This window comes from Hylobates moloch, unplaced genomic scaffold (assembly GCF_009828535.3).
Source record: "Hylobates moloch isolate HMO894 unplaced genomic scaffold, HMol_V3 SCAFFOLD_13, whole genome shotgun sequence".
Lineage (NCBI taxonomy): Eukaryota > Metazoa > Chordata > Mammalia > Primates > Hylobatidae > Hylobates > Hylobates moloch.
This window is the reverse complement of record NW_026652288.1, coordinates 37,736,932-37,752,014: the sequence shown is the minus strand read 5'-3', so window position 1 is coordinate 37,752,014 and position 15,083 is coordinate 37,736,932. Positions and strand designations below refer to the sequence as shown.

Below are 15,083 nucleotides of genomic sequence, written 5' to 3'. Positions count from 1 at the left end.
CTCCCTACCCACTTCTGTCCCCGGCCCCACTGGCAGAATCAGCTTTGAGTAACTGTACAGTTTTTCTCGCTGTTGGAGAAGACTTTATTTGTTGGAGTTTCACTTGTTTAATGGTCTGGGCTTATTTTGGAAAAAAAAAAAAAAAAAAAAAAAAGAATTCTGACCTTCGTTGTGCTACATTTTGTGGGAAACCATTGGCCCTGCCCCTGGCCTGTGTTTCTAAGCCTCAAGCCAAGATCCCTGAGCACCTGGGGGTGGGGGAGGTATGTGCTGGGCTGAATGACATCATAGGGGCTGGGAGGGGAAGTAGAGAAGTTGACTTTATTAACAGCAAAGGTTTGGGGGTGGGGAACAAACAAGTGAAAGACTCACAAACAGACCACTAGAAAAGTGCCTTCCTGCTCACAATAATGATGTCTGATGTCTGAACCAGCCCTGAATGCCCTGGGACTCAGTCACTGTCACTATCAGCTTCACTGGAATCAGAAGCTGCAGCTTCACTACCATCCTCCTGGGCCGAGTGCTCGCTGCCACTGGGGAAGGGACTGGCGCTGCGGCTGCGGCTGTGGCTTCGGCTCCGCTGGCCACCCCCATTGCTGCCACTGTCCGAATCATTGTCACTGCCACCTTGGGCCTGTCCTCTGTCCTCATCATCAGAGTCGGCATCGTCCTCAGAATCAGCATCACTGCCAAAGATCTCCTCTTTGTCACGGGCAGCCCGGGCCTCATCCTCGCTGCTCTCGTCCTCACCACTGCCACTCTTGTCACTGGCCTCGTCCCTGTCACCTTCCTCCCGTTCACTCTCGCTGCCCGAGCGCTCATCTTCACTGCCCTCCTTCTCACTGCTGCTGCCCTTCTCCTGCTCCTCATCTGGAAGGGAGTGGAGAGAGATGAGACCCACTTTTCCACCCTCCCAGGGTTCCCTGAGTCTGGCCTGTCCAGATTTACCTGAGCCCCCAGCTTCTTTCTCTTCTGTCTCCATCTCCTCTTCCTCTTCCTCCTCCGGTTCGTGGTTTTCTAGCTGGGCCTTCCGTGCCTCCTGGAAGCAGCAAGATTGGAATGAGGGGAAGGAGGGTGTTCTGTTGAGTTTTTGTCCCCCTCCTCACCTACAACCACCACCCTCCCTGCCATGGGTGCCCTGGGCCAGTGGTGCTTGTCACCTGAGCTTCCAGTTCCTTCTCATTCATGTCCCGATGTTTGACCACAAGCAGGGCGTTGGTGCCTGACTGAACCCCAGCCTTGGCCCGGCGCTTACTAAGGCGGACCCTGCAGGGGGTGAATTTGGGGGAGAGAAGTGGAAGATGCAGTTAAAGACACACCTCCCACTCCCACGCCCCCCAGTGAGGGGTCTGGTCTGACTTGGTTCCCCATCAATACTTAGAGTAAATGGGAATAAATACAGATTGAATAAGGGCAGCTAAGCTCAAGGTATTGAGGGCAGGGGAAAGGAAGGATGGCTCCCATGGCACCAGTTTGGTTGCCCTACACTGTGTGTGTGTGTGTGTGTGTGTGTGTGTGTGTGTGTGTGTGTGTGTGTGTGTGTGTGTGTGTGTGTGTGTGTGTGTGTGTGTGTGTGTGTGTGTTATATGGCGTATTTACATAAATACGGGCATGGGCCATTTAACAGGGACACATTCTGAGATATACATCATGTGAACATCATACAGTACACTTATACAAACGTACATAGTATAGCCTACTACATACCTAGGCTGTAATGGTGTAGCCTATTGCTGCTAGGCTACAAAGTTGTACAGCATGTGACTGTACTGAATACTGCAGGCAATTGTAACACAATAGTAAGTATTTGTGTATCTAAACAGAAAAGGTACAGTAAAGATACAGTATTCTATCTTAAGGGACCACCATAAGCAGTCCATTGTTGACTGAAACATGCAGTGCATTACTGTATATGTGAATTAGTTACCAACACTTTGAGAAACCAGGAGGTGTCAAATCATGTGGATTTGGGGCTTTTGGAAGATAGGAATTTCTGGCCCCGCAGCATAGCAACAGTGGGCTGGAAGTTAATAGTGCCCTCCATGGTTGCCCAGAACTCCAGGTCACTCAGATGCTACCAGCCACTGCTCTTTTACATTTTCTGCCTGGCCTATGGGGTCAGTTCTTGTCATCTCTGCTTTAAACAGAAACTCAAGACTTCCCAACTCTACACCAGAGGTGCTGGCGTAGCAGTAAACTTTGAGCCATAAGGGAAGAGTTTTGGAGTCACATTTTTGAACGTGGGTATTAAGCATTTCATTTAAAACATTCATGCTAATTTTATATATTACTCCATACTTCGGCAATGTTTACTTTCACATGAAGTCTGTTACTAATACTGGGAAACTTGGCCCTCCACCCTGCACAAAAGCTCTAAATGTCTCCTGCATTAAGATTTTCTTTCTGGCTGGGCGCGGTGGCTCACACCTGTAATCCCAGCACTTTGGGGGGCCAAGGCAGGCAGATCACCTGAGGTCAGAAGTTCAAGACCAGCCTGGCCAACATGGTGAAACCCCATCTCTACTAAAAATACAAAAAAAATTAGCTGGCCATGCTGGCACACACCTGTGATCCCAGCTACTCAGGGGGCTGAAGCAGGAGAATCACTTGAACTCAGGAGGCAGAGGTTGCAGTGAGCTGAGATCACACCACTGCACTCTGGCCTGGGCAACAGAGCGAGACTCCATCTCAAAAAAAAAAAAGATTTTTTTCTGGCTCCTCCTGTTAGAACCAAGTCCAGCTCATGTGCGTGACCAGACATCTGCTGCTCTTGTTTACCAATGTATATGACAAATTTTTAGGTACAAATGACCTCCAAGGTGGCTCTTGCATGCCCCAGGGTCTTAAGAAGCAAATATCCAGGCTAATCAGATAGGAGTGTGCTGAGTACCTGGTTTCCAACTCATTGTAGTAAACCCCGTCACCCTCTCGGAAGATGAAGAAGTAGTTTTCCTCATAGCCCTTGCTAGCTTTGTTCTTCACGTTCCAGTTGTACTCCCGAGCAATTTTGTAGTCATACCTGAGGATGAGGGCATAGGTTCAGCCCCATTTCCTCCCTATCCCAATCCCCAAAACTTAACCCCAACCTACGCACACATCATCTGGTGCATAGTCCATCTCCTCCTCCTGGTCCCGCTTTCGTTTCTTCAGCGTCTCTTCTACAGGCAGGAAATAGGCCACAAACTGGTTCCCTTCCTCATCCATCATGCCCCTGGTTGGGGGAAAAGGAGTAGCAATGAGGTGTGAGGACAAGAGGCAGCAAGGAGCAGGCCAAGGTGGACAGCAGGACCACCTACCTAATCATGGCCTGAGACATCATCTCCAACGCAGCTGCGCCACTCGTGTCCTTGGGGGCTGGGTCTGAGTCAAAGATCACCTGAGCACATGGATTGATCCACATCTAGGGAGATGGAGGCACTGGGGTTAGATGGGAACAGGCACAAATAGGCTGTCCCTTTCTACCTCCCACCTTGGGCCTGACCTTAAAGTCTGGGAAGACAGGCATGACCTCCACCGGTGTGACTCGGGGTTTGCTGTAATGCTGGGAGATCTGGTGGGACAAAAACAGGGTGAGGAGGAGCTCTGCAGCCGCACCCTTGCCTCTCCCCATCCCAGTCCCTCAATTACTGATTTCTGGGCATCCTCAAAAGTCTTCTCAATGGCTGTGATCTGGCTATCCCTGTCTTTGTATATTTCTTCCTCGGTAAACTGCTGTTTCACAGAAACCCCAATCCTAGGAATGAAGAAAAAGGCCCTTAGGGGCCACTGGACACACCTGATATCTCCACCTTCCCTCTCTTCCTGTTAGCAACTTACTTGACCTCAGGCTTCTCATTGGAGATGCCGTAACGGTTGAACTCAGTGGAGATGTACTCTGTCTTTCGCATCCATGGCACCACCTTCGCGTGCTGCTGGGATCTGGGGTAGGAAATCAGGTACCTCAGGACCCCACCGCCCTCCTGCTTGTAGGGCCCACCTGAGCCAGTCTCCAGTACCCATTTGCTACCCGCTCACCTCTTGGAGCTGGTGGGGGCCTGAATCTCCTCTTCCAAAAGCTTCTCATCAGCTGGATCTAGAAGAACTAGAGGAGAGCAGGGGGCAGGAGGACCATGAGGGAGGCCCAGGCCTGGGCCTTTGCTGACCTAGAGCAGACCCTCCCTGTCTCCCCACACACCATTGGGGTCGATGCGGTAGGTGTCAGGATTGATGAGATCGATGGTGACCCCCAGGTCTGGCTCAGTCAGGAGGTCATGTTTGTGCTGTTTCTCCAAGGAAGTGGCTTTGTACTGGACAAACCTGGGTGGGGAAACACCTATTGTGGTGTCTGGATTCCAGCTTCACCCCTCACAGCCCTGCTTCCCAGAGGCGGAGCTTCTCTGGGGAGGAACTTAGAATGAAGTGTCCCCCATGGCGGAGTCTGAAAGCTGGCTCCCCAGTGGGAAGGGACTTGGACACTGCTTGCTCCATTCATTAACAAACAATTGAGCAGCTACTACTATGTGCTAGGGTAGGTACTGTGCTAGGCCCTGAGCAGACAGCAGCCAACGAGACAAGCAGTCCCTGCCTTCAAGGAACTCATACCTGAGTAGTTTTCCTATTCCTTAGTCTCACCTGTTCTGGTCGAAGGGGTAGGTGATGAACTTGGGGTCGAAGGGGATATCAGGGAGGCTATTGCAGTACTTGACTCGGCAGACCACTCCAGACCTAGGAACATTAGTGGCTCAAAAGTGGGCCCCCGCTGCCCCACCTCTGCTCCCAGCCCCACTGCCCCACCGCTCCTGGGAAAGCACAGTGGGGCTCACCTCTCAGGCAGAGTCCGGTGGGAATTGGGCCTAGTGGAGAAGAAAGAAACAGTGATAGGTGGAAAGGACGGGATTGACAGGAGAATGAAAAAGGTAGGAGAAGGGGTCACAAATGCTGGTTTCTTTTGGTGGGGGGGGAGTGTCTAAATGCTTTAATGGAGGGAGACAAATGTTCAATTTATTTAGGAAGAAGTGCCCCCAAAAGCCGTAATGAATAAGGCCAAGTGCTCAATCCCTTTTGCAGGGGATGGCTTCAAGTACTTTAATAAAGAACCATGTACTCAATCGTCTTTGGAAGAGTGGTCTCCAAACGCTTGACTGGAGGGATCCCTTCTGGAGGGAGTCTCCAAAAGCTTAATCCCTGAACTGCACGGCGAGGAGGAGGGGAACACCTGAATCTCAGAAGGAACCCGCCCCCTTCGTCAAAGGTGAGCGCTTCATGACGTCACGGGCAGACCTGGGGGCTGGTGACGTTGTTCAGCAGAAACCCTCTCCCGATCCCCCGCCTTGCTGCAACAGAAAAGCGTGGCGCCTACCTGTGGCCATCCTCCCGCTGGGCCTGGGTCTGGATGGTGGGCGCCATGGCGACGAGGCAACGGCAGCCCGGACGGGGTCCTAGCGGGGCCGAAGGGGGACGCGGAGGGGCGTGCCGACTTCAGGGGACGCCTGATCCAAGGAAGTCCCAGGTTGGCGCCGCTCCCCGCGGAAAGTGGGTTGAGATGAGGTGGGCGGGCGAGAAGATCTCCAGCGAGACTCAGGTGAACGCGCAGGCAGCACCGGGGACGGACTCGAAGCTCCGGTTCCACCAACTGCCGCCAAGACGCTGAGGACCCAATGGGTCTCCTCAGGCCGCGACGCCTTCGGGGAAATGAAGTCCGGATCGGAACCACACACGGATTGGCGAGCGTCTGGGTGAAGGGCGGAGCGAGGGAGAGAGATGCTTCTGTGATTGGTGAAAAGATACCTCAGTCTGGACCTCGGATTTGAGAGTGACGTAACCACACCTCCTTCCCCTCCATTGGCTTAATTGCCCGGAGGCGGGACTAAGTAGCAAACGGGGACTAGAAATAGGGATGCTGAAAAGCAACGGGGAGAGACGCAGTTGTGACGCATTTCCGGAGGTCTACGCGAGGAAGATGGCTGCATCCCAGCAGCAAGCTTCAGCGGCTTCCTCAGCTGCTGGTGTTTCGGGTCCTAGTTCGGCTGGCGGCCCGGGTCCCCAGCAGCAGCCGCAACCGCCAGCACAACTGGTGGGCCCTGCCCAGAGCGGCCTCCTGCAGCAACAACAACAGGACTTCGATCCTGTGCAGCGTTATAAGATGCTCATCCCGCAGCTGAAGGAGAGTCTACAGGTGATTGGCCTTAAGCAGCGAGAAGCAAACTGGATTTGGTAGTCTAGAGGGGCAGGCCGAGGGCCAGGTTAGTAGGAGAGAGCGCTAAGCAGAAAGAGGAGTAGAACCTGCTGTTTTGGCCTGGCTGGCGCACGCCTGTGTTGCCAGCACTTTGGGAGGCCGAGGCGGGCGGATCAGTTGAGGTCAGGAGTTCAAGACCAGCCTGGTGAAACCCCGTCTCTACTAAAAATACAAAAATTAGCCGGGCATGGTGGCGCGCGCCTGTAATTACAGCTACTTGGGAGGCTGAGGCAGGAGAATCGCTTGAACCCAGGAGGCGGAGATTGCAGTGAGCCGACATCGTGCCATTGCACTCCAGCCTGGGCAACAGAGCGAGACTCCATCAAAAAAAAAAAAAAAAAAAAATCTTGTTTTCTGCGAGACCCAAGCGAAGCTCGGCAGAGATGGGATCAGCGCTGATGTTGAGGCTGGCACTGGCCGGAGCCTGAGTGAGGGGTTGTTTAAAGGAGAAACTGGGCTCTGGTCGTTAAAGCCTGAGGAGAGGACTGGCTTATACGGAGATTCTGCCCTTGATTGATAGGTGAGGGAGGACGCTTAGGTTATTGGCGAGAAGCTCAGGTGAGAGCGGGCCTCTGGGAGGATGGAGTGGTGACAGCTATAGGAATGGAAACGAATATTACTTTGGAAAGTCAGGAGGGAAGGTGTCAGTTGAAAAGAAAACCTGAGATTGATCTTAAGGAAGAGTGTAGATCTGTCAGAGGTATTCCCTTTTGTTTTTCCATTTCCCACGTGTTTTGTTTTTGTTTTGACTAGACCTTGATGAAGGTTGCAGCCCAAAACTTGATTCAGAACACTAACATCGACAATGGACAGTGAGTGCAGCCCGCTTTCCCAAGATATTCTATTGCCTCCCCAGTCTTTGAAATTCATCTTTCCTTCTCCTGCTCCCCGCCCACCTCACCTCCTACATTTATTTATTTATTTTTTTTTTTTTTTGAGACAGGGTCTCCCTGTGTCACCCAGGCTGGACTACAGTGGCACGATCTTGGCTCATTGCAGCCTTGAACACCTGAGTTAGGGGATCCTCTTGCCTCAGCCTCCCAAGTAGCCAGGACTACAGACATGGCTACAGACTACAGATGCCTGGCTAATTTGTAAGATTTTTTATAGAGACGGAGTCTTGCTATGTTGCCCAGGCTGGTCTCAAACTCCTGGCCTCTAGCCATCCCCTCAGCCTCACGAATCACTCCTCCTATTTTATTTTTGTTGTTATTTTTTAGAGACAAGGTCTTGCCATGTTGTCCAGGCTGGTCTCAAACTCCTGGGTTCAAACAGTCCTTCCACCTTGGCCTCCCAAAGTGCTGGGATGACAGGCATGAACCATCACACCCAGCCTTTTCCTTTTCTTATTTTTTTTTTGAGACAGAGTCTCGCTCTGTCGCCCAGGCTGGAGTGCAGTGGTGCAGTCTCGGCTCACTGCAACCTCTGCCTCCCGTGTTCAAACGATTCTCCTACCTCAGCCTCCCAAGTAGCTGGGACTACAGGCGTGTGCCAGCACATCTGGCTAATTTTTGTATTTTTAGTAGAGATGGAGTTTCACCATGTTGTCCAGGCTGGTCTCGAACTCCTGACCTCAGGTGATCTGCTCGCCTCGGACTCCCAAAGTGCTGGGATTACAGGCGTGAGCCACCGTGCCCAGCCTCCTTTTCTTTTTTTTTTGAACCCCTCCGGTTTTCAGCCACTACTTCAGATCTCCTAGGCCCGTACCTGGTTTCCTGATGGACACTTGGTTGGGTAGATACTGGTGTCCCAGAGATTAGAAATCAGTTCTTCAGACATCCTTTTTTCCTTGTCTGTAGAAAGAGCAGTGATGGACCCATACAGCGCTTTGACAAGTGCCTGGAAGAGTTCTACGCACTCTGTGACCAGTTGGAGCTCTGCCTGGTAAGAAGCCTTCTGGACACAGGGTAACGACAGCCGTGTCCCAGTCTCCGGGGTCTTCAGAAACCCTCAGTCAGTCAGTCAGTCAACTCACACTCAACTGGGGACCTCCTGTGGGCCAGACCTGCGCTTCCACCAACACTGAGGACACACGGTTGCTCTGATCCTTGCCCTCACAGAGCTTTCAGTTGAGTGGAATAATAAGCACACCCCTAAACAGTGACAGCTCAGAGTGGTCAGTGCTGTGATGGGAGAAGCCTAAGCCAGAGTGGTCAGAGTTATGATTGAGGAGGCACAGGCAGAGGGATCAGGGCTGGGATGGAGAAATCTCAGTGTGGAAGCCCAGGGTGGGGATAGGCAGAGAGTGGCTTAGGGAAGGCTACTGCTAGAGAGCACGTCTGACCAAGTCTGAAACAAAGAAGAGAAGAGGGGCAGGAGTTGAGAGGAGGGTAAGTGACTAAGAATACAGCCTCTGGAGTCAGATGCACCATCAATCTCTACCTCTGACCTCTGGGTTCCTCCTTAGGAAAATGGAGTTTCCAGGAAAACTTAGATTATGCATGTAAACTACTTAACATGATACCAGGCATATGGCAAATGTGTACTGTAGTATCATCATTATTTTGGACTGGTTTTTTTGGCGGGGGGCGGTGCGGGGGGAAGGACAGTCTCACCGTCACCCAGGCTGGAGTGCAGTGGCACGATCTAGGCTCACTGCAGTCTCCTCCTCCCGGTTTCAAGCGATTCTGGTGCCTCAGCCTCCCAAGTAACTGGGACTATAGGCGCACACTACCACGCCTGGCTAATTTTTGTATTTTTAGTAGAGATGGGTTTCACCATTTTGGCCAGGCTGGTCTTGAACTCCTGGCCCCAAGTGATCCACCCGCCTCAGTCTCCTAAAATGCTGGGATTACAGGCATGAGCCACTGCACCTGGCCTTTTTTTTTTTTTTTTTTTTTTTTTCAGCTCACTGCAACCTCGGCCTCCCAGGTTCAAGTGATTCTCTTGCCTCAGCCTCCTGAGTAGCTGAGACTACAGGCACGCACCACCAAGCCCAGCAAATTTTTGTATTTTTAGTAGAGACAGGGTTTCACCGTGTTGGCCAGGATGGTCTTGATCTCTTGACCTTGTGATCCACCCACCTCAGCCTCCCAAAGTGCTGGGATTACAGGAGTGAGCTACCACACCCGGCTTTTTTTTTTTTTTTTCTAAGTCAGAGTCTCACTCTATCCCCCGGGCTGGACTGCAGTGGCACAGTCTCGGCTCACTGCAGCCTCTACTTCCTGGGCTGAAGTGATCCTCCCACCTCAGCCTCCCAAGTAGCTGGGACTACAGGCATGCACCGCCATGCCTGGCTAATTTTTGTATTTTTTGTAGAGATGGGGTTTTGCCATGTTGCCCAGGCCAGTCTTGAACTCCTGGGGTCAAGCAATTGACCCACCTCAGCCTCCCAAGTGCTGGGATTACAGACCACTGTGCCTGGCCTGGCCTGGGTTTCGAAGGAAAAGTGAGAGGTTGAGAAGCTTGGTAGTGTCAGAACCGTGTTCCAACCAGAGGGAATAACATTTGCTTTAAGTTTGTTTTAGGAACATCAAGTAATTCATTCTGGCTGAAGTGTGGTAGGCATAGGAGCTTGTTGGATTTTGAATATAATCCTAAGGGCACTGGGGAGGCATGGAGGGTTTCAAGCAGGGAAGAACATGGACCTATCTGCTTTTTAGGAATATGCCTCTGGCTGGCAAATGAGGGGAGGGTTCAAGGGGCCGAGACTGGAGGCAGGAGCCCAAGGGCGCAGCCATGGCAGGATCCAAGGACGCCTGGACTGGGCTCCACCAGGGCGGGGCCATGAGGAAATGGGGAAGACTGGGGGAACTTGAGAGGCTTCGTGTACAGGGCTTTGCATGCGGGCCACAAGACTGGTGTGCTGGAAGGAGATAAAGTTTCTAGGATGAGGCCCAGGACTCTGGTTTAGAATGGAGGACTGTCACTGGGCCCGGTGGTTCACTCCTGTAATCCCAGCACTTTGGGAGGCCGAGGCGGGTGGATCACGAGGTCAGGAGATGGAGACCATCGTGGCTAACACGATGAAACCCCGTCTCTACTAAAAATACAAAAATTTGTTGAATCTGTTGAACCCGGGAGGTGGAGGTTGCAGTGAACCAAGATGGCACCACTGCACTCCAGCCTGGGTAACAGAGCGAGACTCTGTCTCCAAAAAAAAAAGGGGGCCGAGCGCAGTGGCTCATGCCTGTAATCCCAACACTTCGGGAGGCCAAGGCGGGTAGATCATGAGGTCAGGAGTTCAGGACCAGCCTGGCCAATATGGTGAAATCCTGTCTCTACTAAAAATACAAAATTTAGCTGGGCTTGGTGGCATGCAGCTGAAGTGCCAGCTCCTCTGGAGGCTGAGGCAGAAGAATCACTTGAACCCAGGAGGCAGAGGTTGCAGTGAGCCAAGATCGTGCTACTGCACTCCAGCCTGGGCGACAGCGAGATTCCATCTCAAAAGAAAAAAAAAAAGGCTGGGCGCAGTGGCTCACGCCTGTAATTCCAGCACTTTGGGAGGCTGAGGCGGGTGGGTCACCTGAGGTCATGAGTTTGAGACCAGCATGACCAATGTGGTGAAAACTTCTCTGCTAAAAATACAAAAAAATTAGCCGGGCGTGGTAGCGGGCGCCTGTAATCCCAGCTACTCGGGAGGCTGAGGCAGGAGAATCACTTGAACCCGGGAGGCGGAGGTTGCAGTGAGCTGAGATCGTGCCATTGCACTCCAGCCTGGGCAACAAAACCAAAACTCCATCTCAAAAAAAAAAAAAAAAAAAAAAGAAAGAAAGTAGTACCTAGAGCAGCCAGAGACGCAGGCAGAAAACCAGGGGCGAGATGCCACTGCCAACACCAGGCCTGGAGCCAGGGCAGTAACAATGATAGTAGCTAACATTTCTTGGCACTTTAAACGGTGTGCCAGCACCTGTGCCTGTGTCTCACACACCTGCTCTCACTGTTCTCACCTTATGAGGTAGGAAGAGGTGGTTATTAAACCCGTTTTCCAAAGGAGGAAACTGAGGCTCAGAGAAGAGTAGCCGCCATGCCCCCAGGTTCCCCAGCAAGTGATTGGCAGGGCCAACCTCTGACTCCAAGACCTGGGAAATCCAGAGGCCAAGGCGACAACCCCCAGCTGGCCCTTGGGGTGGGGTAGAATGACCTGGGGTGGAGCTGATGCTGTCCCCTTGCCTGCCTGTCCACAGCGCCTGGCGCATGAGTGCCTGTCACAGAGTTGTGACAGTGCCAAGCACTCTCCAACGCTGGTGCCCACAGCCACCAAGCCCGACGCAGTGCAGCCTGACAGCCTCCCCTACCCACAGTACCTGGCGGTCATCAAAGCCCAGATTTCCTGTGCCAAGGACATTCACACCGCCCTGCTGGACTGTGCCAACAAGGTCACGGGCAAGACGCCCGCACCACCTGCTGGCCCTGGGGGCACCCTGTGAAGTGGGGGACAGGGAGTGGGGCAGGCAGTGGTTGGTGGGTGGTGTGCAAAGGGAATGAAGAGCTTCCTGGGCCTAAACACAGCAGCCTCTCCTCTTTTCCTGCCTGAGCACCGCAGCAGGAGCCAGCAGGGGGCAGCAGAGGCCAACAGGGAGCTCGCAGGCCAGGCCCCTGCATCCCTGCCCCTTCTTCCTGCTCCCCCTCCTAGTCTAGGGTAGACTTTGGACTGTGTGTGTTGATGACCTCTCTGTTCCACAGGCCCTCCCCCATCTTGGCCTGGGTGTGGAGCCCTGGCTGTCCCCTCTCCCTCAGTCCTTCCTGTCTCCAGCTGGGAGGTGGTCTCTGTGCGCCACTCCTCTGTGTCTCTATTACAGTTGTGTCTCTCTCATCCTGTCTCTTTTTGTCCTTGTTTCTCTGTTCCTGTTAATGTGTTTCTCCCCGTGGTCCTATGTCTCTCACTCTGACCTCTCTCTCTTAGTCCCCTTTAGCTGTCTTCTATCCCCAGCTCCTAAATGGGACTCTGTGTCTATGCAGGGGGCCAGCACCCCTAGGTTATCTGGGGCTAAGGGAAGGGACTTCATTTCCAGGGGCACAGCCAAGTCCAGAGTCCCCCAGCGGCTCGCATGTCAGCCCAGACCCCAGGGTCCTTGGCCTAGGAGAGGAGCAGTGGAAGGGCCCAGGCTCTGAGCTCCACAGGTCTGAGCAGGGAGCAACTCAGGCCCCCACCCAAGCCTGCGTCAGCGGAACTTGAGTGAGGGGCGTTGTGCAATCTGTGGCAAGGCTGGCCCAGCTGGATGCCTGGGTCCCAGTATTTTTAGCCCCAAAGGAGAAGTGAAAAGGCCCCAGCTGGGGTGAATCATCAGTCCTGGGGAAGAACCCAGGCGCCTAAGCCCCAGCTCCGGGAAGCAGGCGCTGGGGAGGGGGCTTCAAGGAAGGAGTGCCCCCTCAGACTCCCTGCTTCTCTGGGAGCTTCAGGAAGCTCAGCCTCGGCCTTCAGGCCTGAGCAAGTGCAGGGCGGAGCTACTAGCCCAGGCTCAGATGTTGGGGTGTGAGAGCCTCAAGTGACTCAACCTAGTTGGAGAACTGCCCCACCCAGTATCTTCTGTGCCATGGTTCCCACATTCCCACTCAGTGGCCTCCTGTCCTGGACCCCATGTCTGCAAGGAAACCCTAGGACCATGGATGCCTCTGTGATTCACACTGAGCCCAAGTCCCCACACTGGAAAACTGGGAAATGGCCAGCTGTGTGTCCCAGGAAATTCCTCCCCTTTTTCTTCCTTGAAGTGCCCGAGCATGTAGGGCAAGAAGGAAGGCTGAAGCGCTGTCCTTAGGAGGAATTTCTCCTTCAGGGAAGCCTCAGTTTTGCCCATTTATCTAATTGAATCAGTTTTCTACCCAATCCCCCGATTTTGTAGGATAATCTCCCTTATCTAAAGTCAACTGATTATGGACTTTAATCACATCTACAAAACACTTCCATGGCAACAGCTAGATGAGTGTTTGAATAACTGGGACTGTAGCCCGTCCAAGTTGACACATAAAACTGACCATCGGGGCCGGGGGCAGTGGCTCTTGCCTGTAATCCCAACACTTTGGGAGCCCGAGGCAGGCGGATTACAAGGTCAGGAGTTCAAGACCAGCCTGGCCAACATGGTGAAATCCCGACTCTAATAAAAATACAAAAAATTAGCCGGGTGTGGTGGCACGAGCCTGTAGTCCCAGCTACTCGGGAGGCTGAGGCAGGAGAATCATTTGAACCTGGGAGGTAGAGGTTGCACTGAGCCAAGATCGCACCATTGCACTCCAGCCTGGGCGACAGGGCAAGACTCTGTCTCAAAAAAATAAACTGACCATCTACTTGTCATCTGGGCACCCTCACCATCTCCTTAACCACACTTAATCTCCAAATGAGTACGATAACATAGTCATAGTCCCACCCAGCATGATGCAATTAATCTTGCATACAACTGAAAACTAACCCTTTCCCCAACAGAGCCCACCAGCAGTGGTGGAGATTTCGGTCCATGAGCACGCACCCAAGATTGAGGGACTGCCGGCCCTCCCAGGTGGTGTCAACATCACACACAGGTTGGGGGGGCTGATAGCCCAGAACCCATGATACAGGGCCTACCAATGCTTAAAACCACACCCAGGGAGGCCACAGAGGCACTCAGTGGGTGGCAGGGTAATGGATGCACATTTACCAGGCACAGGGTGGAGGTGGGCACCACGAAGTTGCACTCAGCAAACACATTGGGTATCTGGTGCCCAAGGCCTGTATTTGTGGAGCTGATATTCTAGTGAGAGACAGTAAATGTGACAAAAGTAAAATAGATGGTGAGAAAACAGAAAAATGAGATCAGAAGTGGAGATGTTGGGGCCAGGCACAGTGGCCCAGACCCGTAATCCCATCACTTTGGGAGGTGCAGGCAGGCGGATGGCTTGAGCCCAGGAATTCAAGACCAGTCCGGGCAACATAGCAAAAGCCCTTATCTGCAAAAAATTCAAAAATTAGCCAAGTGTGGTGGTGCGTGCCCAGGTTCCCAAGTACTCAGAGGCTAAGAGGTGGGAGGATGCCTTGAGCTTGAGAGGTCGAAGCTGCAGTGAGCTGTGATCGCACCACTGCACTCCAGCTTGGTTGACGGAGACCCTGTTTTTTTTAAAAAAGAAGTGGAGGTGTTTACACAAGCAAAATACTCATTTTTTTAAGTGTAATTAAGTTGAAGATCAAAAAATGGAAATGTATAATTAAAAAAATCACACTTAGGAGCAAATCTAACACATGAAATGTAATATCTGCATATGGAGAATTGTGTTACTTTATTGAAAAACATTAAAAGTTTGAGAAAAATTGGATTGTGGTTTCGTGAGCATTCATTATGGTTTAGATATGTTCCATGTATTTATTATTAAATAGATGACAAGGGTTTTCTTATTCTTGTTTATATATGTTTGAGACCAGTCTCACTCTGTCGCCCAGGCTGGAGTGCAGTGACGCCATCTCAGCTCACTGCAACCTCCGCCTCTTGGGCTCACGTGATTCTCCTGCCTCAGCCTCCCAACTAGCTGGGATTACAGGCGTGCATCACCACACCCGGCTAATCTTTGTATTTTTAGTAGAGACGGGGTTTCACCATGTTGGCCAGGCTGGTCTTGAGCTTCTGACCTCAAGTGATCTGCCCGCCTCGGTCTCCCAAAGTGCTGGGATTACAGGCACAGGTACGAGCCACCGCAGTGGGCCTTTTGTTTAATTTTTTTTTTAATCCTTGACAGAGGTCAAGGAAGACCTCACTGAGAAGGTGATATTAGAGCAGCCCTGAAGGAGAGGGAATAAGCTTGGGGACATCCACACATCCAGGCAAGAGTGCTCCAGACAGAGGGAACTGCAAGTGCCAGGGACCTGGGATAGGAATGTGCTGGGGTTTATGGAACACATAAAAAGGAGGCTTGGGCACAATGAGGGAGCAGGGATAGGAGAGAAAATCCAGACAGGTCACAGAGG

At 52.3% G+C, this 15,083-nt stretch overlaps 3 protein-coding genes across 7 annotated transcripts in view; 2 read left to right on the top strand and 1 right to left on the bottom strand.

Moving 5' to 3' along the window:
- The window catches only part of SAMD4B (sterile alpha motif domain containing 4B), a 51,796-nt gene extending 43,764 nt beyond the window's left edge, over positions 1 to 8,032 (top strand). For 3 of the 4 annotated variants that reach the window (XR_009209210.1, XR_009209208.1, XR_009209209.1), the window contains 3 exons: positions 5,047 to 5,230; positions 6,968 to 7,026; positions 8,014 to 8,032. The gene's annotated coding sequence lies outside the window, so the exon portion shown is untranslated. Of the gene's footprint in view, positions 1 to 5,046; positions 5,231 to 5,650; positions 5,776 to 6,967; positions 7,027 to 8,013 lie in introns of those variants that run through there. The other variant, XR_009209211.1, reaches the window with a different exon arrangement.
- Positions 308 to 5,628, bottom strand: PAF1 (PAF1 homolog, Paf1/RNA polymerase II complex component). The gene is made up of 14 exons (XM_032172970.2): positions 5,339 to 5,628; positions 4,803 to 4,832; positions 4,612 to 4,704; positions 4,175 to 4,296; positions 4,015 to 4,081; positions 3,817 to 3,918; positions 3,628 to 3,733; positions 3,482 to 3,550; positions 3,297 to 3,400; positions 3,095 to 3,211; positions 2,891 to 3,019; positions 1,161 to 1,266; positions 949 to 1,039; positions 308 to 870 (listed from the first exon to the last, which is right to left on the bottom strand). The coding sequence occupies exons 1-14, from the start codon at positions 5,383 to 5,385 to the stop codon at positions 452 to 454; spliced, it is 1,602 nt and encodes a 533-aa protein (XP_032028861.1). The 5' UTR covers positions 5,386 to 5,628; the 3' UTR covers positions 308 to 451.
- Positions 5,858 to 14,437, top strand: MED29 (mediator complex subunit 29). Of its 2 annotated transcripts, none has more exons than XM_032172976.2 (4): positions 5,858 to 6,154; positions 6,968 to 7,026; positions 8,014 to 8,098; positions 11,411 to 14,437. In XM_032172976.2, exons 1-4 carry the CDS (start codon positions 5,876 to 5,878, stop codon positions 11,639 to 11,641), a joined length of 654 nt encoding a protein of 217 aa, XP_032028867.1. In that variant the 5' UTR covers positions 5,858 to 5,875; the 3' UTR covers positions 11,642 to 14,437. The 2 variants fall into 2 exon arrangements, with proteins under 2 accessions (XP_032028867.1, XP_032028866.1); XM_032172975.2 differs by having other exon boundaries at positions 11,341 to 14,437.
- Positions 14,438 to 15,083: the final 646 nt, after the last annotated feature.

Coding starts and splice junctions, on each gene's coding strand:
- PAF1 (XM_032172970.2), bottom strand. CDS start 5,385: ATGGCGCCCACCATCCAGACCCAGGCCCAGCGGGAGGATGGCCACAG. Junction 4,297..4,611: donor TACCCCTTCGACCAGAACAG/GTGAGACTAAGG, acceptor TTCCCCACCCAG/GTTTGTCCAGTACAAAGCCA. Junction 3,401..3,481: donor CTGTCTTCCCAGACTTTAAG/GTCAGGCCCAAG, acceptor CCATCTCCCTAG/ATGTGGATCAATCCATGTGC.
- MED29 (XM_032172975.2), top strand. CDS start 5,876: ATGCTGAAAAGCAACGGGGAGAGACGCAGTTGTGACGCATTTCCGGAG. Junction 6,155..6,967: donor AGCTGAAGGAGAGTCTACAG/GTGATTGGCCTT, acceptor TGTTTTGACTAG/ACCTTGATGAAGGTTGCAGC. Junction 8,099..11,340: donor ACCAGTTGGAGCTCTGCCTG/GTAAGAAGCCTT, acceptor GCCTGTCCACAG/CGCCTGGCGCATGAGTGCCT.